We start from the raw sequence: 21,921 nt of genomic DNA on the forward strand, positions 1-21,921 counted from the left end.
GTTATATTGGCATATGTTTTATTTTATTATTTTACATTATTTAAAAATATAAATAGGAAGAAACTTGTTTTTAGATAACTTCATTTAAGGCAGTGTTCATCCAGAGACTCACTTGAGGCCAGGGTTTATATCAAAACAAGGCCACTGAGCCCATGTGTGAACATGATGGGCTTACTTGAGTGTGCCCTGATCCCTGCCCCTCTACTACCTCTGCCCACCCAGTATGGGAAGGAAATCCGTGCAGGCTGACGGTGCCTGAGATTTGGTTCCCATCTTTGAAAGGCAGAACCACCCCACAACACACACATGCCAAAGATGTCTGTATCCTAATCCCTGGATCCTGTGTTACATGGCAAATGGGGAATTAAGATTGCAGATGGAATTAAGGTTGCTAATCATCTGACCTTAAAATAAGGAGACTATCTTGGGTTATCCAGGTATACCCAGTATACTCACAAGAGTCCTTAAAAGTAGAAGAAGGAATCTGAAAAACAGAACCAGAGATATAGGAGTATGAGAAAGACCCAGTTGAGCTAAACTTTCTGTCCAACATTACAGGCTTTGAAGGAGGAGGAAGATGGAGCCAAGGAATGCAGGTTACTTCTAGAAGCTGGAAAGGGAAAGGAACTGAATTTTCCCCTAGAGTTTCTGGAAAGCAGTGCAGCCTTGCTGACGCCTTGATTTTACCCACTTTGAACCTGTGAACTGCAGAACTGTAAAATAATTTATGTTGCTTTAAGCCACTAAATTTGTGGCTATAGCAGCCATAAAAACTAATATACCATCTAAGTTGCCTCATTATAATAATAATGATAACTATTAATATTTAGTGCCTGGCACTCTTGCTAAACATTTTATAAGCATAGTCTGATTGGCCCGTATAATTAATCTTTGAGGTAACTACTATTATTTATCCCCATTTTACAGATGGAGATACAGAAGTTATCAGGTAACTTGCTCAAGGACTAGAGCTAGTAAGAGACAGACTCAGAGCTCAAAACCCAGATCTCCAGGACACCACAGCACGTGCTAGTAATCACCACCTCTACCATGCACTGATTGCTCAGCTGCCAGTGTTCTGGGCCTCTGTTTCTTGACTGGTTTAAGAATTCAGCTGCTAACCAAAAGGTTGATGGTTTGAACCCACCGGCCACTCTGCAGGGAAAAGATGTGGCATTCTGCTTCCATAAAAACTATAGCCTTGGGAACCCTTTGGGGCAGTTCTATTCTTTCCTATAGGGTTGCTATGAGTCAGAATCAACTTGATAGCAATGAGTTTTTTTTGTTGTTGTTGTTGTTTATGTTTGTCCCCTGAATGTACACTGTTAACTTGGCTCCAGTTCTTGCCAATGTCTTTACTTCCAGGCCTTCTGTGTCTGCATACCATCCATCCCCTCCTCTCTGTACCCTTCCCCCCCCCCGCATCATACACTTCCAGCCATGCCTCAGATCCTTTGGCTTTAGGACCTGTCCCTGAGGTCTGCAGCTACCTGTTATCCCAGCTGCCATGGCTGACCAGAGAGATTGAAGAGCTGCTAGAATTTTCCTTTGGTGTTCATTTGTTGTTGTCATGTGCTGCTGTTGAGTCAATTTTGAATCGTACTGACTCCATGTGACAAAGTAGAACTGCCCCATAGGTTTTCTAGGCTGTAATCTTTTTTTTAATAATTTTTATTGTGCTTTGAAAGAAAGTTTATGAATCAAGTCAGTCTCTCACACAAAAACCCATATACACCTTGCTACACAATCCCAATTACTCTCCCCCTAATGAAACATAGGCTGTAATCTTTAAGGGAGCAGATTGCCAGGTCCTTCTCCCACTCAGCTGCTGGGTGAGTTTGAACCACCGACCTTTCAGTTAGCAGTCCGGTGCTTAATCATCGTACCACCAGGGCTCCTTTACCGACTCCGATAATAAAGAATGTGACAGGGCTCAGGAAAATGCAGGCAATGAGCATAGGACCTCCAAGTCTGATTATGATCCCTGACTGCAGTGGCAGAATCTTCACCAAGGAGAGAAGAAGCCTGTGGATTCTGTCTAGTCAGCACTTGGTGATCAGGCGCCATGGTGAAGAAAATGCCAGGCATGCCTTGTTTGTGAACCAGACTTCCACAAATAATTCTATCATAAGGAGTTGACGTTTGTTATCTTAACATCCCCCCCATGTTGTTGTTAGGTGCTGTCGAGTTGGTTCCGACTCATAATGACCCTATGCAAAACAGAACGAAATACTGCCCAGTCTCACGCCATCCTCAAAATCATTGCTGTGTTTGAGCCCACTGATGCAGCCACTGTGTTAATCCATCTCATTGAGGGTCTTCCTCTCTTTTGCTGACCCTCTACTTTACCAAGGTTGGTGTCCTTCTCCAGGGACCAGTCCCTCCTGATGACATGTCTGAAGTACTTGAGACCAACTCTTGTCATCCATGCTTCCAAGGCGCATCTGGCTGTACTTCTTCCAAGACAAATTTGTTCATTCTTCTGGCAGGCAGTGGTATATTCAATATTCTTTGCCAACACCATAATTCAAATGCATCAATTCTTCTTTGGTCTTCCTTATTCAGTATCCCGCTTTCACATGCATATGAAGTGATTGAAAATCCCGTGGCTTAGATCAGGCTCACCTTAGTCCTTAAGGTGACATCTTTGCTTTTCAGTACTTTAAAGAGGCCTCTTGCAGCAGATTTGTCCAATAGGATATGTGGTTTAACGTCTTGACTGCTGCTTCCGTGGGCATTGATTGTGGATCTAGTAAAATGAAATCCTTAACAACTTCCCAGTATTTTCTCATGATGTTGCTTATTGGTCTAGTTGTGAGGATTTTTATTGTCTTTATGTTGAGGTGTAATCCATACTACAGGCTCTAGTCTTTGATCTTCATCAGTAACTGCTTCAAGACCTCTTCACTTTCAGCAAGCAAGGTTGTATCTTCTGCATATTACAGGTTGTTAATGAGTCTTCTTCTAATCTGTTGCTGTGTTCTTCTTGACATAGTCTGGCTTCTTGGATTATTTGCTCAGCATACAGATTGAATAAATATGGTAAAAAGATATAATCATGATGTATGCCTTTCCTGTTTTTAAACCACACAGTGTCCCATTTTTCTTTTCAAACAATTCCCACTTGGTCTATGAACAGGTTCCTCATGAGCACTATTAAATGTTCGGGAGTTCCCATTCTTCGTAATTTTATCCATAATTTTTTATGATCCACACAGTCGAATGTAGTCAATAAAACACAGGTAAACATCTTTCTGATATTCTCTGCTTTCAGCCAAGACTCACCTGACATGAGTAATAATATCCCTCGTTCCACGTCCTTTTCTGAATCTGGCTTGGATTTCTGGCAGTTCCCTGTCGATGTACTGCTGCAACTGCTTTTGAATTATCTTCAACAAAATTTTACTCACATGTGATATTAATGATATTGTTCAATAATTTCCATATTCTGTTGGATCACCTTTTTTTGGAACAGGCCACAAATATGGATCTCTTCTAATTGGTTGGCTGGGTAGCTGTCTTCCAGATTTCTTGGCATAGACGAGTGAGCGCTTCCAGCATTGCATCCATTTGTTGAAACATCTCAATTTGTATTCTGTCAATTCCTGGAGCCTTGTTTCTCGCCAGTGCCTTCAATGCAGCTTGGACTTCTTCCTTCAGTACCATTGGTTCTTGATTTCATATGCTACCTCCTGAAATGGTTGAACATCAACCAGTTCTTTTTGGTACAGTGATTCCATGTGTTTCTTCCATCTTCTTTTGATGCTTCCTGTGTCATTCAGTATTTAATCCATAGAATCCTTCAGTATTGCAACTGGAAGCTTGAATTTTTTCTTCAGTTCTTTCATCTTGAGAAATGCCAAGTGTGTTCTTCCCTTTTGGTTTTCTAACTCTAAACCTTTGTACATTTTATTATAATGCTTTACTTTGTCTTCTCGAGCTGCCCTTTGAAATCTTCTGTTCAGCTGTTTTACTTCATCATTTCTTCCATTCACTTTAGCTACTCTGCTTTCAAGAGCAAGTTTGAGAGTCTGACATCCATTTTGGTCTTTTCTTTCTTTTTAATGACCTTTTACTTTCTTCACATATGATGTCCTTAATGTCATCCCACAACTCGTCTGGTATTCTGTCATTAGAGTTCAGTGCATCAAATCTATTCTTGAGATGGTCTCTAAATTCAGGTGGGATATACTCAAGGTGGTAAATTTGGCTCTTGTGGACTTGTTTTAATTTTCTTCAAATACTACTTGAGCCTGCGTATGAGCAATTGATGGTCTATTCCACAGTCGGCCCCTGTACTTGTTCTGACTGATGATATTGAGCTTCTCCATCTTCTTTTTCCACAGATGTAGTTGATTCAGTACATGTGTATCCCATCTGGTAAGGTCCATGGGTATAAAAAATATAGTCACCATTTATGTTGTCTATATACACCTATACAAATAGGGGTTACTTAAAAAAAAAATTTTTTTTTAATTTTTTAAGTGGAAAATCAGCAAACCTAAGATATGGCAATGCTGGTTGTGGCAAATTGCTGTAATTGGAATATTAAAGTCAAAAGTTCAAATGCATGCATTTTGATCTTAGTGCCTAAGCTTCTAGTCACCCTGTTAACCACTCTGAGGGAGGCTGAAAAAGGCTAAATAACTCTTTTTTTTTCTACCAAGGTGTTATTTATCAAGGCTGATATTTAGCAGAACCTAGTTGTCTACTTCTAAAATCATGCTCTTAATTACTAGCTAAAGTGTGACTATGAAGTAAAAAGTTCTGTTTTTCACAGGCTGCTCATTTAACACCATCTTTATCATCAGATCCACATATGCATGCTCTCGAAGTGTTTGCCTTGATAGGTGGACAGGAAAGAGGGTCAGTATAGGTCATCCCTGCAGTTATACTTATTTAGTTTTGTGGTTGCATTTCTCCTCTCCTTTTCTCATTATTTTTTTTTAACTTTTCATTTGAACTACTTTTAGACTTAGACAAAAGTTGCAAAAATACTAGAGTTCCTGTATACCTTTTACCCAGGCTCTTCTAATGTTAACGTCTTATATTACTATAGTACAACTAACAAAATAAGGAAATTAACATTGGTATAACTAAACTACAGATACTTTTGAAGAGCACTGATCAGTTATTTTGTAGAATGTCCCTCAATTTGAGTTTATCTGATGTTTTCTATGATTGGGCTGAGGTTATGAGGGCCTGTGAGTTGTGGATGTTGCTCTCCTTCATGCCCCACACTTTCTGGGCGTCCTTACTGGTTGGATGGATGGATGGATGGATGGGCGGATGGATGGATGGGCGGGTGGGCGGGTGGATGGATAGATTGACCTACAGATGCTTGAATCTTTCAAGAAAGTTGCCAAACTTTGTATATCTAGCTGCGAAAACTTAACAAGTTGCCTGTATAGAAGAACAACATATCAATTCTTAGTCTCCATTTCCTCCTAGATGTAGAAATGCTTCAGGCCAGTGCATCTAACCCAATCTCTGGAGACAGTTTCTCTCGGACCACCAAGGACTCTATGATCCGCAAGTTTTTAGAAGGTAAATTGTAGGTGTGAGCAGGAAAGCAAAAAGAGGAAAAAAGAAATGAATGTACGACATCGCCTGGCTCCATATGAGGGTCGATCCACTCAAGGAGTAGGCTGTCACATACGTGATGTATGGTGTGATTGAAGGCACTCTGCCTCCAAGTGCTGTTCTTATCAGCCTATTACAGGTGGGCCAGAAGTCCCATCACTGAAGCCACTCATTTGGATAAATGAATTGCCTCAAGTAAGACCTCATTAAAATCCACATTTATTTTATTTTTTTTAATTTTATTGTGGTAAAATCTATAAAACAAAAAATTTGCCAGTGCCACTATCACCACTGTTTCTAAAAGTTTTTCATCACCATAAACAGAAACTCAATACCCCTTCAACAACAACTCCTCATTCCTTCCTCCCTGTAACTCCCGGTGACCACATAGTGGTTAAGAACACAGACTCTGGCCTGTACTTAGTTCCCCCTTCTGTTAGCTGGGAAACCTTGAGCAAGTTACTCAACTCCTCTGGGCCTCAGTTTCCTCACCTGTAAAGTGAGATTAGTATTGTGAGGATTAAATGAGTTACTGTACATTAAGCCTTAGAGCAGGACCAGGTGCATAGATGAAAAGTTACTAAAGGTTTTATTAAAGGTTTCAAAGATGGTGCATGTTAAATTGGACAGGTAATTCTTTAACCCTCTCCAACCATTTACAGTTTATGGTGGAGTCTGTTAATCAAGTAGGTATAGAAACCTGGGTGCTAAGAGGATGGGACTCAGGGTAGGAGAAGTAATTTTGATACTGAAGGGGAAGGAAAAGCTTTAGAACACCAGTAGGCAAACTATAGTCTGGCTAGCCACCTGTTTTTGTAAATAAAGTTTTATTTGAACACAGTTGTATCCATTCATTTATTTACCCATGATTTATGGCTGCTTTCATACTATAAGGGGGGAGTTGGATAGTTGTGGCAGAGACTGTATGGCCTGCAAAGATTGAAATATTTACTGTCTAGACCTTAAAAAAAAAGTTTGCTGAGTCCTACTCTAAAAACATAAAGTGTTTCCCTGAGCGTCCAGTCACAGGTCAGTCACTTGGTAAGTCCCTGGTACAGCACCAAGAAGGCACAGACTAGCCCTGAAAATGGACTTTGCTTTGCTAACCTTGCTATTTAGCCTTAGGTTTTCTTTGTTATATTTAGCAATATTAAAAAAAAACAACCATTGCTGTTGAGTCAATTCCAACTCATAGCAACTCCATAGGACAGAGTAGAAGTGTCCCATAGGGTTTCCAAGGAGCGGCTGGTGGATTTGAACTGCCGACCTCTTGGTTAGCAGCTGAACACTTAACCGCTTCGCCACCAGGGCTCCACTTAGCAATGTGCCAGGCATATTTTAAAAAAGGCCTTTGTAAATAATCCCCACTTAATCTTCTTTGCAACCCTGTGAGGTGGGTACATTATTTCATTTTGCTGATGAGTAAACTGAGGTAGGGAGAGATAAAGTGGTTTGCCCAAGGTCCTATAGCCAGGAAACAGTGCCCATGCTTTACCACTTGGTTGCACTGTTGCCTTCTCCGAAGGAAGTACAGCTCTGCCCCTACCCTCTTCCTCAAGGCACCATGGGGCAACCGTCTATCATCTCTGGTCTCATCACTTATCAGCAGTCCTTTATCAGGTTGTTAGTCCACGCCAGGCACTGGTGTTTGAAGATGATAATAACTTTGGGCAGTTTATTTTAACCCTCAAGATCCCAGTTTCTTCATCCTCAGTGATGATGATTGTACTTACTCCACAGCGTTGTTATAAGGTCAACAGAGAGAATGTGAGTAACATGGTTGGAATAGTGCTTGACACAGAGGAAGTCTTCTGGAACTAGTTGCTATTGTCATTTTAACGATGAGGAAGAAAATGCTGGAAGTGTCGGAGATGGGGACTCCAGGATAGCCTCATACTGCTGCCCAGGCACCAGGGGGTAGTCCTGAGCAATCTTAGACCTTTTGGGCTATGCTGTCTTTATTCCTAGTTCTAATGACATGAATAACTGAATCCCAGCAGAAAAACTAAGATTACAGAGCCTAGTGCTCACTTTCCTTTGCTGTGAGGATGGATGGCAAATAAAGGTGATATCAGTGTTTCCTCAGTTGCCTCATGGGATTCTGATCAGATTATGCAGGAGGTGATGGAGGGGAAAGACTTTTGCTGAAGGGAAGTGCTGTACACGTAAAGGTATGGCCACTTTCTCTGCTCCTAGGATTGACCAGCAGCCACCCAGTTCTTTTGACCACTGCTTTTTTTTCACCTTCCTCTGTGTCTCCTAGGTGACAGTGTGAGAATGGCCAATGTAGGCAGGGAGCTGCACCATCTTGGTCAGGATCAAGACATTTATCACATGGTGGATGACGATGACACCTTTTCTGTGGACGTGGCCAGCAGGCCCCCTGTTCCAGTGCCCAGACCAGAGGCCAGTCCTCCCGGTGCTCACCAGCTGCCTGACAATGAGCCGTACATTTCTAAAGGCAAGTGTGGCAAGGGATGATGCCCAGTGAGGTCTTCAGAGCTTCTCAGCAGGAATTCCCTGCATCCCTTAGCTTTATGAGCCGTTGCTCAGAGACTGAATGGTCCCTGATTAGACCCAGAAGACATTGGTCATGGGTCAGGGCAGATTTTGGAGCTAGGCTTTCCAGAGGTATTCATACAAAGTTGCAAAGGCAACAGTAAACAGGATTTCCCCCTACTCCCAGTGGCAGAGCTAGGATTTGAACCCAGGGAGCCCCATTCAGAGTCCAGAGAGTCTTAATCACCATGTCATCCCACCACAAAGTGAACATTTGTCACTCATGAGTGACTGCATCTAAGTCCTTTTAGAGCTGTGCATACATTTTACCTGTTCCACTGCTCAGAATTAGGTCTTGTGATACTTGTTGACATGTTAAGTGGCTCTTCCTTTTATTCTCAAGCTTCAGGGTGTTCCTTGGCTAGGTTCAGGTATTCATGGATTCCGGGCACATGTCCTTGTTCATGTTACCCTTTTCTTTAATGTAAACGCTGATTGTATCCTCTGCTGGCCTTGACTGCCTAGGTTTGAGAGCTCTCTGTTGGGTTTCTCTTCTATTTGACAATTCCCCCTCCTTCTACTCATTAGTTACCTCTTTCTAGAGTTTTAATTTACAGAACTGCATACAGTGGTCCTAAATGTGGATTCATTATTATTATTTGCACAAAATTTTGATATATTTTTTAAATGTACAAAATATATAAAGCCCTTTTAGAAAGAGGTCTGCTTTGGCTTCTACCCAGAATATTCTTTATCTCACAGTTTTTGCAGAAAGAAGTCAAGAACGTCCTGGGAATTTCTATGTTTCCTCAGAGAGCATCAGGAAAGGTAAGCCAGATGTTGTCCCCAGCTTCCTATTGTATGACCCCATCTTCTGGGTGGTAGAAGTGTTCATGTGTCATTGATTTCTAAGTATAAAAATAGTTCCTTGGCATTGAAGAACACATCCCACAGATACTTATGGTTAAACTGAGAATCCTGAATCTCTACTTATCCTGATGGTAAAGGGAGAGAGTAAGAGATTGGCATAGCCTAGAATATGTCCCTGGGTGGTGCAAATGGTTAACATGCTCAGCTGCTAACTGAAAGGTTGAATGTGCAAGTCTACCCAGAGGCACCCTGGGAAAAAGTCCTGGTCATCTACTTCTGAAAAATCAGCCATTGAAACCCTGTGGAGCACAGTTGTGCTCTGACACATATGGGGTTGCCATGAGTTAGAGCCAACCCGATGGCAACTGCTTATATGGGGACAGTGCATTCAGTGGTAGAATTCTCGCCATCTATGCAGGAAACCAGGGTTTGATTCTCAGCCAATGAACTTCTTGTACAGCCACCACCCATCTGTCAGTGGAGAGTTTTCAGCTGAACTTCCAGACTAGGATGGACTAGGAAAAAAGGCTTGGTGATCTATTCTGAAAATCAGCCAATAAAAACCCTATGGATCATGATGGTCCAATCTGCAAGTGATCCCGGGGATGCTGCAGGACCGAGCAGTGTTTCATTCCATTGTTCGTGGGGTTGCCATGAGTTGGGGGGCAACTCGATGGCAGCTAACAACAACAGCAGCAGAGTATTGTACAAAATGATTATACAAAGAACACTTACACACTAGAAAGTGTCCGTACAGCACACAAAGTACAATCTAAACACTGAGATTGATGCCAACAGGATGAAAGTGGGTGGCCCAGGACCCAGTCTTTACCTAATGATACAGCTCTGCCTGCTATTTACTTACCCTAGACTAACTCAACTATACTTTAACTCAACTTTCATTTAAAAAACTTTCGCTTGCTGTTGGGGAATACTCTGGACATCCCATTTTTCTCTTTTTTTCAAAAGGCTTTTTAAGGAAGTTTGAGGCAATAAGTGCTGTTTTGTTTTCTTGATTAATTTCCTTGTGCTAAACAGAGGCATTCAGTATTATTGCATTGATGGTTCTTTTGAAAAGTAGCCATGACATCATCTAAGCATTTGAAGGCATCCCCAAGGACTTTGGTAGTGGGAGAGTGGAACTGCTTGGCTTGTGCATTTTGTTTCTCCCACAAACGCCCCCCTCCCCAATCTCCAATCACCATTAACGACTGCCTTGAAAAGGGCAAACTTGGGAGAAGGGTATGTGTGTGTAGACAGACGAGTAAATGGTTGGGCAAAATGATAGATAAACTTCTTTAAGCCTTTTTGAATATGCACTGGTGAAGCCAGCTCTTTTTCCTTCCTGCTATCTCCCTGAACACAATGCCTAAATGAGGTCCTGCTGGCAAAATTTAGAACCAAAGATAGCCCTGCAAGGATTGAGCAGTAAAATGCCAAGTTGCCCTTACATGGCCAATGGCCCAGTCTTCTCTGCATGTAGCTTATTCCCCATGGAGTGCAGTAAAGCAGAGTCTCAGCCTGAAGAGAGAGGGGGATTGGCTTCATATTTGCCTGAAATCTCCAAAGCAGAGAATTATGAATTTGGTAATGCAAAAGAGAGGGATTGCCACTGGAACAACCCAAGAAGACTCAGTTGTGGCTCAGCACCTGGTTTATACCCGATGATAGTGGACCTGAGTCATGATTCAATTGGTGTTCCAGTCTGGGCTGGCATGTTATACCTACCAGTCCACAGTTGTTGCACCCTGTGCTGCTCAGAGGGAGTGAGGACAGTGAGGGCTGAGAGAAGAATCCTGGCAAGGATCTTACACTCTGTGTAGTCTCCTCTGGGAGTGGGTTTTACTCTCAAGCAGTGGTTCTCAGCTAGGAGTGATCTTGCCCCTCAGGGGACATTTAGCAATGTCTGGAGACACAACTGGGGCGAGGGCTGCTACTGGCGTCAACTGGGTAGAGTCCAGGAATGCTGCTAAACATCCTACAATGCATAGGACAGAGCTTACAACAAGTAATTATCTGACCCAAAATGTCAATAGCGCCAAGACTGAGAAATGCTGCTCTAAAGACTTCTCAATAATTAAACGTTGAAGGTTTTCTGTCAACTCATCTGATGGATTTTGTATCTCCCTAAAATGTTGTGGCCTCATCTGCTTTAGTGAGATGTTGTTGAGTGCCGTCACATTGATTCTTACTCATAGCAATCCCACGTGGCAGAGTAGAACTACCCACAGGGTTTTCTTGGTTGTAAACTTTACAGAAAGGAGCCTTTGTGGTACGTGGCTAAGGGCTACACTGCTAACCAAAAGGCTTGCAGTTTCCAACCCACCCAGCAGCTCTGAGCTGGCGGTCTGTTCCTGTAAAGATTACAGCCTAGAAAACCTTATGGTGAAGTTCTACTCTGTCACGTTGTGTTGCTATGAGTCAAAAATTGACTCAGCAGCACCTAACAACAACAACAACAATAATCTTTATGGAAGCAGACCTCCAGGTCTTTCTCCTGTAGGGCCATGGGTGGATTCGAACCACCAACCTTTTGGTTAACAGTTGAGCACTTAACCACTTGCGCCAGCAGGGCTCCTTCCTTTAGTGGGATAAACCCATTGCTGTCAAGTCAATTCCGACTCTCAGCAACCTTAAAGGGCAGAGTAGAAACTGCCTCATAGGATTTCTAAGGCTGTAAATCTTTTTTTTTTTTAATAATAATTTTTATTGAGCTTTAAGTGAACATTTACAAATCAAGTCAGTCTGTCACATATAAGCTTATATACACCTTACTCCATACTCCCACTCACTCTCCCCCTAATGAGTCAGCCCTTCCAGTCTCTCCTTTCGTGACAATTTTGCCAGCTTCCAACCCTCTCTACCCTCCTATCTCCCCTCCAGACAGGAGATGCCAACACAGTCTCAAGTGTCCACCTGATACAAGTAGCTCACTCTTCATCAGCTTCTCTCTCCCACCCATTGTCCAGTCCCTTCCATGTCTGATGAGTTGTCTTCGGGAATGTTTCCTGTCCTGGGCCAACAGAAGGTTTGGGGACCATGACCGCCAGGATTCCTCTAGTCTCAGTGAGACCATTAAGTCTGGTCTTTTTATGAGAATTTGGGGTCTGCATCCCACTGATGTCCTGCTCCCTCAGGGGTTCTCTGTTGTACTCCCTGTCAGGGCAGTCATCGGTTGTGGCCGGGCACCATCTAGTTCTTCTGGTCTCAGGATGATGTAAGTCTCTGGTTCCTGTGGCCCTTTCTGTCTCTTGGGCTCATAGTTATCGTGTGACCTTGGTGTTCTTCATTCTCCTTTGATCCAAGTGGGTTGAGACCAATTGATGCATCTTAGATGGCCACTTGTTAGCATTTAAGACCCCAGACGAAAGGCTGTAAATCTTTTTTTTTTTTAATTACCTTTTATTGAGCTTCAAGTGAACATTTACAAATCAAGTCGGTCTGTCACATATAAGTTTACATACATCTTACTCCGTACTCCCACTTGCTCTCCCCCTAATGAGTCAGGCCTTCAGTCTCTCCTTTCGTGACGGCTGTAAATCTTTACAGGAGCAGACTGCCACATCTTTCTCCCTCAGAGCAGCTGGTGGGTTTGAACTGCCGGCCTTTTGATTAGCAGCCAAGGGCTTAACCACTGTGCCACCATGGCTCCTTTTAGTGTGATAGGCTGTGAAATTGTTAGTTGCTCCCCTCTCCCCTGAATCCATGTCATATGTCCCCCTCTGGGTTCCTCTTGTAATTGTTCTTTTGAGACATGTCCTCTTGAACCTGTGACCAACCTCTTTAACCCTCCTCTCCGTCAGCTCCGCATAGTTGGGGAGCTGTCAAGCTGGGTTTTGCCATTTTTTCCAGAGCCACCTGTCAGACCGTCGAGGGACAGGCCTCAGTCAAGTGTATATGACCCTTTTGCTGGGATGAAAACGCCAGGCCAGCGACAACTTATTACCCTCCAGGAGCAGGTGAAGCTGGGCATTGTCAACGTGGATGAGGCTGTGCTCCACTTCAAAGAGTGGCAGCTCAACCAGAAGAAGCGCTCTGAGTCCTTTCGCTTCCAGCAGGTAACCAGCTCCATATGGAATTTGTTTCATGTCTGTATCTCCACTGAACTGTCAGCCCCTCGAGGGCTGGGCCCAAGACTGTCTTGCTTATTGCTGGAACTGAGCACCTGTGGTTACGCCTAGGAACGTTTGTATATCACCATGAGTCAATGAGTGTGTGTGTGTGAGAGAGAAAAGACCTGCGGTCTGTAAGCACGTGGTTCCCTGGCTAAGAACTGGATAGATTTTCTGGTTGCCTTGAAGCTAGAGATCAGGAACAAAGACTCAGATGTAAAGTCTGCCTGTCCTGCTGCATCCCTGCATCTGGCCCTATGCATTTGCTTTCCAGCTTTTCTCTTTTCACAGCCCCTCTCTCTACTCCCAGGGCAAATCTCCCACAGAACATTCACACTTTAGAACTCAATGAGAACTTGGAATGCTCCCAAGAAGTATTAAGTAAAGAAGACAAGTTGCTAATACAAAAGCACCCAAATTGAAACATACTCACACACACACACAAACTGTATTTCTGCATGCCTGTGTGTAAATGCAAAGGCAAAGTCTGGAAAGGGCCTCCCACATTCATCCCAGCCGTTACTTCTCGGAAGAGACTGGAATTTGCGTGCTAGGCATCAGAGGGGCCTTTTGCTTTATTTGTATATTTAAAATTGTGTTTATGAGAATGTATTCATGTACTCCATGTGTAATTAAAAACAACCAAAAGAACTCAAAGAAGTCTTAAAAGCACGTCCTTAGTCCATATCCTTCATATTCAAAGAGAGGAACTTGGGCCTAGAGAGTTAAAGGACATGTCCAAAGTCACTTAACCAGTAAGTGGCACAGTCAAGTCTGGATTCTTGCTTTTTCTGTCTACCTTCCCAGTGGCGCTTACCCAACAGTGTGTATTCCAACCTCTGTTCTCATAGGACCTGACCCCCAGCTGTTGGGAGTGAGGGGACAGCGCTCACCACTGCTGAGGTGGAAGCCATGTCTTCTTGGAGTGGGCTAGGCAGTGGGAGCGGGGCAGCATATCATACAGCAATGTTTGCTGAGCTCTGACAACGGTATGTTGGGCACTGTGCTAAGTGTTGAGTAGATGCCATCTCTTTTGTTCCTGAGAGCATGCGTGCGAAATAAGTGTTACCTCATTTTACGGAAAACTGGGGCTCAGAAAGGTAAAGAGGCCGAGTCAGGATTCAAACCAGCCCTTTCTCAATCCAGAGCCCTTCTGCCTTCTTAGTGCTGCATAACACAGGGGCCACCCACCCTGCCAGCCTGCACCTTCTCTCTTAGGGTCTGGAGGATAGAAGGCACTCTGTAGTGTTGAACTCAGGAATCCAGGGCCCTCCACACTTTGGAGACCCTGGAAGCGGAAATTCTGCTGAGTAAAGGCTGGCCCTAGCCAAACAAAATTTTTTCCTCCTTGCTGAGTCATGTGACCACGTGGCACAGCAGTTAAGAGCAGCCATGGGCTGCTGTTCTCTCATTTGCTAGCTGCGTGACTTGACCTTTCTGCATCTCCATTTTCTCATCTTTGAAATGTGAGGGGAGAGGACTAAAAAAGCCCTTAGCATGCCTGGCAGGTAGTACATAATAAATGTTAACTATTTTTTTTTTTTATAGGGTTGTAGGACGGCACTGGGGTTTTGGGGATAGGGTTGTAGGAGCCCTGGTGGGACAGTGGTTAACAGCTCAGCTGCTAACCAAAAAGTTGAATCCACCAGCTGCTCCTTGGGCAGCCTATGGGGCAGTTCTACTCTGTCCTATAGGGTCGCTATGAGTTGGAACCAACTCAATGACAACGGGTTTTTTGGTTTTTATAGGGTTGTAGTTGTCTTTCTAATCTATATCCAAGAGGCTTCTTCCTTCTCTGTGCCCAGAACTCTTGAGTGTGATGGACAACTGGGTTCATATTCAACATGGCACAGACCCTGAGAGCTGGCTGGCACTGTTCTGTGCCCTGACAGCCTCCCGGCACTTGCTGACCATCCCCTATCCAGGGGCTGGTAGGCGTAGGGACTGTTCCTGGGGTTGCCTCTTTGTCTACTCCTCTGTCTTTTCCACTCCCCCTCCCACAAGTAGGCACTGTCCAGGTTCCCTTCAGCTCCTTCTCTGTGTAGCTAACTCTTGAGTCTATGTCTCTATCCTACCTCTCCAGCCACCAGGTGCCCTTGACCCTGCAGCAAGTCTGACAACAAACCATCTCTCAAGGCTGCTTCTCTTTCTAACTCACTATTTCTGTTCACTGCAGTTACCTTCCACGGATTGAGGTTCTGACTTCAGAATTGCTTTGACTCCCAACCTGCCTCAGTATCCAATTAGGGGCATGTCTTGCCTGATGTTGCTCTGTGGCATTCTTGCTCTTGCATCTGCCGCTTTCTTTCCATTCCCCCAGCCACATCCCAGTGTCAGACTCTGTCACTTACATCTGAGCTACTTACTACATAGTCCCCAGGTGTGTCTCCTTGCCTGTAACTCTGTCCCTTTCCATTTTACTGTAGCCTTAAAGCTATAATCAGTTCACAACTTTGAGTGTTTCCATTCTGCCTCCTGGGCAAAGTTTGGTCTCCTCAGCATGGCAATTGCAAGCTAACAAACCTTTGCAGTCTAGCCTTTGGTGACTCCCTCGCATGAACCTTCTGCTCCAGCCAGGTTACCTGAACATTATTCCCTGGGGCATTGTCCCTAGAATGCTCAGGCACTTCACCTGGAGCCTGTCATTGCTTATTAATTAAAAGAGCAATAGATCTTGGCTGTTGCATATCTAGTCAACATTTACTGAGTGACTATAATTGTCTAGACTACGAGATTACACAAAGGTCCAAGACCTAGTGTCTTGCCCTTGGAGAGTTTGCAATATCTCTGAAGAGACCATACACACACACACACACACACACATGCACGCATGCACACACACACACACATGCAGATCAGCAAGACAGTATCACCCAAGTGCCAGGTGTTTGGCACAGGAAGTCACTAAGGACTGGTCTGGGGGAGGCTTCAGGTAGAATGTGGGCATTAACACAGACCTGACACAGACTAATGGAAAGGACCTGGTGTCCTTCAAGGTCAGGGAATGAGATTGTGAGAGCGCAGTCACAGAGGCAGGAATATGTGGCATGCTTATGAGCAAGTAAGAGACCAGTTTGGCCGAGGGGTGACATGGAGGAAGGCAATCAGTTATAAGGCTGGGAATGGAGCTGGGAACCAGAGCAGAAGGGAGGCATTTTATTCTGCAAAAGGTGTCTTCTCTTCAGACACAAGTTCTAAGGTATTTGGATTTCTCTGGGGGTTAAGTGAAAAATGCATAGAGCCTCATGTGCATGTGGAAAATGTGATTGCAATGTGATATGCCTTGCAAACGGCATGAGATCAGAAGGAAACTCCAATGTCCTTAGGGTATAATTCTGGTGTACATTTTTAAAGTGAACTAAATTTTTTTTTCCAGGAAAATCTTAAACGGCTAAGAGATAGCATCACACGGAGACAGAGAGAGAAACAGAAATCAGGAAAGCAGACAGGTATGAGGCTTCAGCTGGGAGAAGACTGGGTGGGGGGCTGCATTATGTGGAACTTTGCTGCAACCTATTGCCCTTGACTATTCTTTCTGCTGTGGCCTGAGTGGGCAGGCCGCTTGCCCACCACCTGTCACCCTGTTTGTAGTCTGTGTCCCCCACTGGACTGTGAGGTCGTTTCAAGCAGAGACTTTTGTCTTGTTTATTCTGAATATCATGTGCCTGGCACATAAGACATGCCCAGTAAATGAATGAATGAATGAATGGATTGAACTCTGCCATACTCCAGCTTCCCACTCAAAGAGGATGATAATGCTTTCTCCCCAGGCGCCTGACTCTCCCTTTGGCATTTAGGAGAGCATATGTTTTTAAGCAGAGAAAGGAGAAGACTTTATTTACATAGTGTCTGGATCTAATTCAAGTGGGAAATCACGTCATTGGTGTCCACACCTCACACTGCTTCAGAAACTCAAAATCCTGCGTGTGGCTCCTGCCACACTCCCTCTAGCAGGGGGTGTGCTAGCAGGGGCATGATTTTCGGTTGTACACTGGGGACCGGGCCCCTCTGTTCCCCTTGGCCCACCCCCCCACCCAGGTACCACACATGTGGCACCACCATCCCTGAGCATAAGGGGTTGGCGTTTGCCCACACTGCATCTTCCCACTGAGACCCTCTGGCATGGTGGGGCTCTGTGCTTTACCCAGGGAGTCATGTAGCAAGAGGAGCTGTCAAGAAAAGGCTTTCCCCACTACATAAAGAACTAAGTCAATATCTAGCCCTGCCTATACATAGCTTCCATGGTCTCTAGCTGCCATTCATATTCAGACTTTCCATGAACCTGCTCAGGCTGGTAACATGGTAACAAATGTCCCCAAACAGGACATTTTCCTGCTACAGGGCCTTTGCTCATGCCCCTTCCTTCCCACCTGTATGAAAACTACTAGGCTGCAAGAGCCAGCCATGGCAGCCCCTTCTCTGTGAAGCCTTCTTGGACTGCTCCAGGCCATTGTATTTGTCTTAGTCAGAGTTCTCTAGAGAAATAAATCTAGTAAGATACACACACCTGCACACACACATACGTATATATGGAGAGAGAGATATTGATTTTAAATTGGTTCATACAATTGTGCCGACTGACAAGTCCAGAACCTATAGGTCAGACGATAGGTTGGAGATTTCATCAGTCTTGTGTCCCAAAATTGGTAGGTCTGTTGCTGGGTAGAAACCCCAGGTTCTGCTTGGCATGACTCATCTCAGCCAATAAACGAGAGACTGAGGTGGGACAGTGGAAAACTGAAACCAAACCTGTTGCCACAGAGTTGATTCTGACTGATAGTGACCAAATAAGGACAGAGTGGAACTGCCCCATAGGGTTTCCAAGGAGTGGCTGGTGGATTTGAACTGCTGACCTTTTTGGTTAGCAGCCGAAGTCTTAGCTACTATGCCACCAGGACTCTGGGAGAGCGGAAAGCAGCTTTATTTTGTTGTGCAAGGAAAGGAAACAGTCAGGGCTGCTGCCTCCAAGACTGCTCAGTGAAGGTGAGGGGGAAGGTTCCTTTTAAGGGGTTTACAAGTAGGAAGTTCATACAAGCTACATCAACATCATTCTTAATCATACTATGAAGGTGCAATGGGGTTTACATATAACTTCATGCATCACATGTTCAGAAAATGGCAGTTAAACTCCACCCAGAGGTGGGGAAGTTACTATGTATGAGGCCTAAAAGGTTATCCTGAATGTCAACATGGCACCTAAACCAGTTTCTTCCAGTCTCCTCTAGTTTTGGGCAGCAGTTAAGCGGAGGGGAACCAGAATTTTAATGTAAAGCCACAGGCCTTTATCAGCAGTCTGCTTGAGGCAGCTGAATTTTCCACAGCCTGGGGACCTCTGGCGTAGGTCTGGCAGTGAGGGAGAGAGGAATTCTCGCAAGATGTCTGTTTACAGTTGGAAGGCAGAACAATCCCCTGGGAAATCTTTTTTTGTCCTTAAGGCCTTCTGCTGATTGGATGAGGCCCACTCACATTATGAAGCATAATCTGCTTTTTGTAAGGTCAACTTAAGTAAAATGCTAAACACATGTAAATATGTAAATCATAACAACATCTAGACTAGTGTTTGACCAAATAACTGGGCACCAGAGCCTAGTCAAGTTGACACATAAAATTAATCATCACAGTATTATTTCCTCATTCGAGCATCTGTATTATTTTCCTAAGGCTGCCAAAACAAAGGACCACAAATTGAGTGGCTTAGAAGGATGGAAAATTATTGTCTCAGTTCTGGAGGACAGTCTGAATTCTGGGTACTGAACGAGGATTCCAATTTCTTCACATCCTTGCCAACCTCATCCTAGTGGGTGTGAAGTGGTATCTCATTATGGTTTTTTTTTTTTTTTTTGAACATTTTATGGTTGCTTAGGTGAATGTTATCAGAGCAAATTAGTTTCCCATTCAACAATTTATACACAGCTTGTTTTGTAACATTGGTTGCAAATCCCTGAATGTGTCAGCACTCTCCCCTCTTCCTTGCTGGCATCCCTGCGTCCATTTGCCCAGCTCTCCTGCCCCTATCTCATTTTAGTTTTGATTTGCATTTCCCTGATGACTTATGAAAGAATCCCAATGGCACAGTGCTTGAGCACATGGCCGTTAACCATGAGGTTGGTGGTTTGAGCCCACCAACTGCTCCATGGGAGAAAGATGTGGCCATCTGCTTCCGTAAAGATTGGAAACCCTATGGGGAAGTTTTATTCTGTCCTATAGGGTTGCTATTGGTCAAAATCAACTCCATGGCAGCAGGTTTTTTAATGACTTATGACTCTGAACTTCTTTTCACATGCTTATTGGCCATTTGTATTTCTTCTTTGGAGAAATGTCTATTCAAGTCCTTTGCCCATTTTTAATTGGGTTGTTTGTCTTTTTGTTGTTGGGTTGTAGGAGTTCCAATGACCTTTTAAAAATAAAAAATCAGATGACACCACTCCCTTGATCAAAGCCTTTTAGAAGCTCCTGTTCCACTCAGAAAATTCAAACTCCTTACCATGGCCTACAAAGCCCTACATGATCTGACTCCTGAGCTCACCTTCAACTCTCCCCCTCCACTCTGTGCTGCAGTCACAATGAACTCCTTTTTGTTCCTCAGACAAGCCCATAACATGCTTCCCTCATCCCTTCCTTTGCAATCACTCTTCCTCCCATGCCTTGTCCTACATCTATAAGTACCTGTGCTTTTTTATCCTTCAGCATTCAGCTCTAACATCTCCTCCCCAGTGAGGCCTCTTTTGCCATCGATTCTATGCTGAGTAGACCTCCATGACTCACTTCCTGTTCCATTGCTGCCCCTCATTTCAGAGCACTTACGGACTGGAATCATCTTATGTTTCTGTTGTCTTGGTCTAATCCTCCTCACTAGATTGTAAGCTCCATAAACGTAAGAAGTTATCTGATTCGTGCCCTGCTGAATCCCCAATATACAGTACCTTGATGGAGCTCAGGAGATCCTTGTGGAATGGGCGATTTCAGTAAAATGTTTAGTGCCACCACTTATTCATTCCACAAATACTTATTGAGCACTGGGCACCCTGTTGAGTACAGAGATCTGTAAGGCAATCTTTGCCATACAGTAGCTTATGAGTTAGTTGTCTTTTTACTTGTCTCAGTCTGATTTTCCCTGCTAGGGGGCTGTGGCTTACTCTGGTTCCTTTGTCCCACAAAGCCTAGCACAGGGTTTTGCATACAGTGGTAACCTAGTGAATATTACAATGGTCCAGTCCACAGTTGATCCTGGGGATAGTGCAGGACCAGGCAGTGTTTGTTCTGTTGTGCATGAGGTCACCAAGAGTTGGGAGCCAACTCAAAGGCAGCTAACAATAACAAGTGAATATTAATGACTTTAATTATTTGGGAGAAGAGGGATTAAAAGGTTATAACCACCACAGAGGATCAGAGAGGCCATCCTAAGACTTCTGCTTGGATGTCTGGATTTTACATTTATGCTGCTGCTACCCAAGCCCACATTTGTCTGCCCTCCTAATTGAAAGGGGGAAGGGGAGAAGGCAGAAAATCTGGCTCAAGCTCTGCACAGTCATCGTAGCATCAGACAGTAGGGCTCTTGGTGGTAAAATGGCTGAGGTGCTTTTTAAAATCAGAGCACATGAACCCAAAGATAGAAGCCTTGATTAAATGAAACATTTCAGGCTTTTAAATACAGGCAGCATCCAGAGACCTATGATTTGGCAGTGCACCCAGTGTTTGAAGGCCAGGGAGTCATAGTGCTGGAATCATGGGTGATCAGCAATCTGAGCTTGAGAGCTGGGCCGGCCAAGTATTATCACATGTTCTTCACCGCCTACCTGATGCCGTTGGCAATAATGAAGCAAGACAGAAATGCATGCAGTGAGGTGAAAGGGTATGGGTATGGGACCTGGAGCCAGCAGGCTGGAATCTAATTCCTGCTCACTGCTCACCCCTAACTAGCTGGGAACTGTGGACCAGATACTTCACCTCCCTAGGCCTCAGTCTTCATCTGCAAAATGGTGAAAATAAAAGTGCCAACCCAGTTAAGGTTGCTGTGAGGGTGGAATGTGCCTAGCACAGTGTCTGGCACATAGAAACACTGTAAAAGCATCCACTCTCCTGATCACACACAGGCCCGTACATCAGCTGGTGTCCTCTCAGACAGGGCATCACAGGGTGGGTACATGGGATAGGAACTCACCTTCCAGGGTTGAGCCTGGAGTCATAAGTTTTAAAAAATAAAGTTCATCCAAGGTTAATCAGGATCTGAGGAAGTGATTTATACCTATCACTGGCTGAAGTATAAATTAGAACGGGCAGTGTCTAGATTTTTCCAAAGAAGCGTGATTTAGTTTGTACATCTTTCCCGCTCACTCTCCAAGAGCAGAGTCTCTGACAAAGATTTGACAGCAAGTTGCTTATATGAGAGGTTATTCCAGGGAATCCTGTAGGGGTTGGGGAAATGAGACTGAGAAGGCACAGTGGCCAACCCAGTGCAGTCACTACTATGGAAGCTGGACCTTAAACTCGCTGGGGAGTCTGGGAGTCAATGTGGGACACCTGCCTGAGTCATCCCATCTGAGGGGCTAGAGAGCGGGGGCATTTACACACTGACTCCCACCAGTCCTTGGCTGAGGCCTGCTGAGGGAGGAGCGCTCTTAATCTGGCTACCGGAGAAGTTCTCAGGCAGTCGGAAGTCAGAGCCTTGCGCTGCAAGAGGGAGGCCCTAAGGCATCAGACCGGCTGCCAAAGGGAGGGACATCATTTATGGGTGAGTGAATATGGCGTATGAGTTAATACCACTAAAATCTCTTATGTATTTCGTTACATGATAATTTTTAATTACCTACTCCAGGGGTTTTCACACTGAGTTCCTTGAGGTGCCTCGGGATTGCTA

General features: G+C 44.3%; 1 protein-coding gene across 1 annotated transcript in view; it reads left to right on the forward strand.

Moving 5' to 3' along the window:
* The window catches only part of PIK3AP1 (phosphoinositide-3-kinase adaptor protein 1), a 132,094-nt gene that overhangs the window by 89,957 nt on the left and 20,216 nt on the right, over positions 1–21,921 (forward strand). Inside the window, exons 9-13 of the mRNA XM_003408990.4 lie at positions 5,452–5,547; positions 7,847–8,044; positions 8,845–8,910; positions 12,805–13,010; positions 16,441–16,513. Of these exons, the coding sequence (XP_003409038.3) occupies positions 5,452–5,547; positions 7,847–8,044; positions 8,845–8,910; positions 12,805–13,010; positions 16,441–16,513 (639 nt within the window). The remainder of the gene's footprint in view (positions 1–5,451; positions 5,548–7,846; positions 8,045–8,844; positions 8,911–12,804; positions 13,011–16,440; positions 16,514–21,921) is intronic.

The sequence above is a fragment of the Loxodonta africana genome, chromosome 16 (assembly GCF_030014295.1).
Source record: "Loxodonta africana isolate mLoxAfr1 chromosome 16, mLoxAfr1.hap2, whole genome shotgun sequence".
NCBI classification, from domain to species: Eukaryota; Metazoa; Chordata; class Mammalia; order Proboscidea; family Elephantidae; genus Loxodonta; species Loxodonta africana.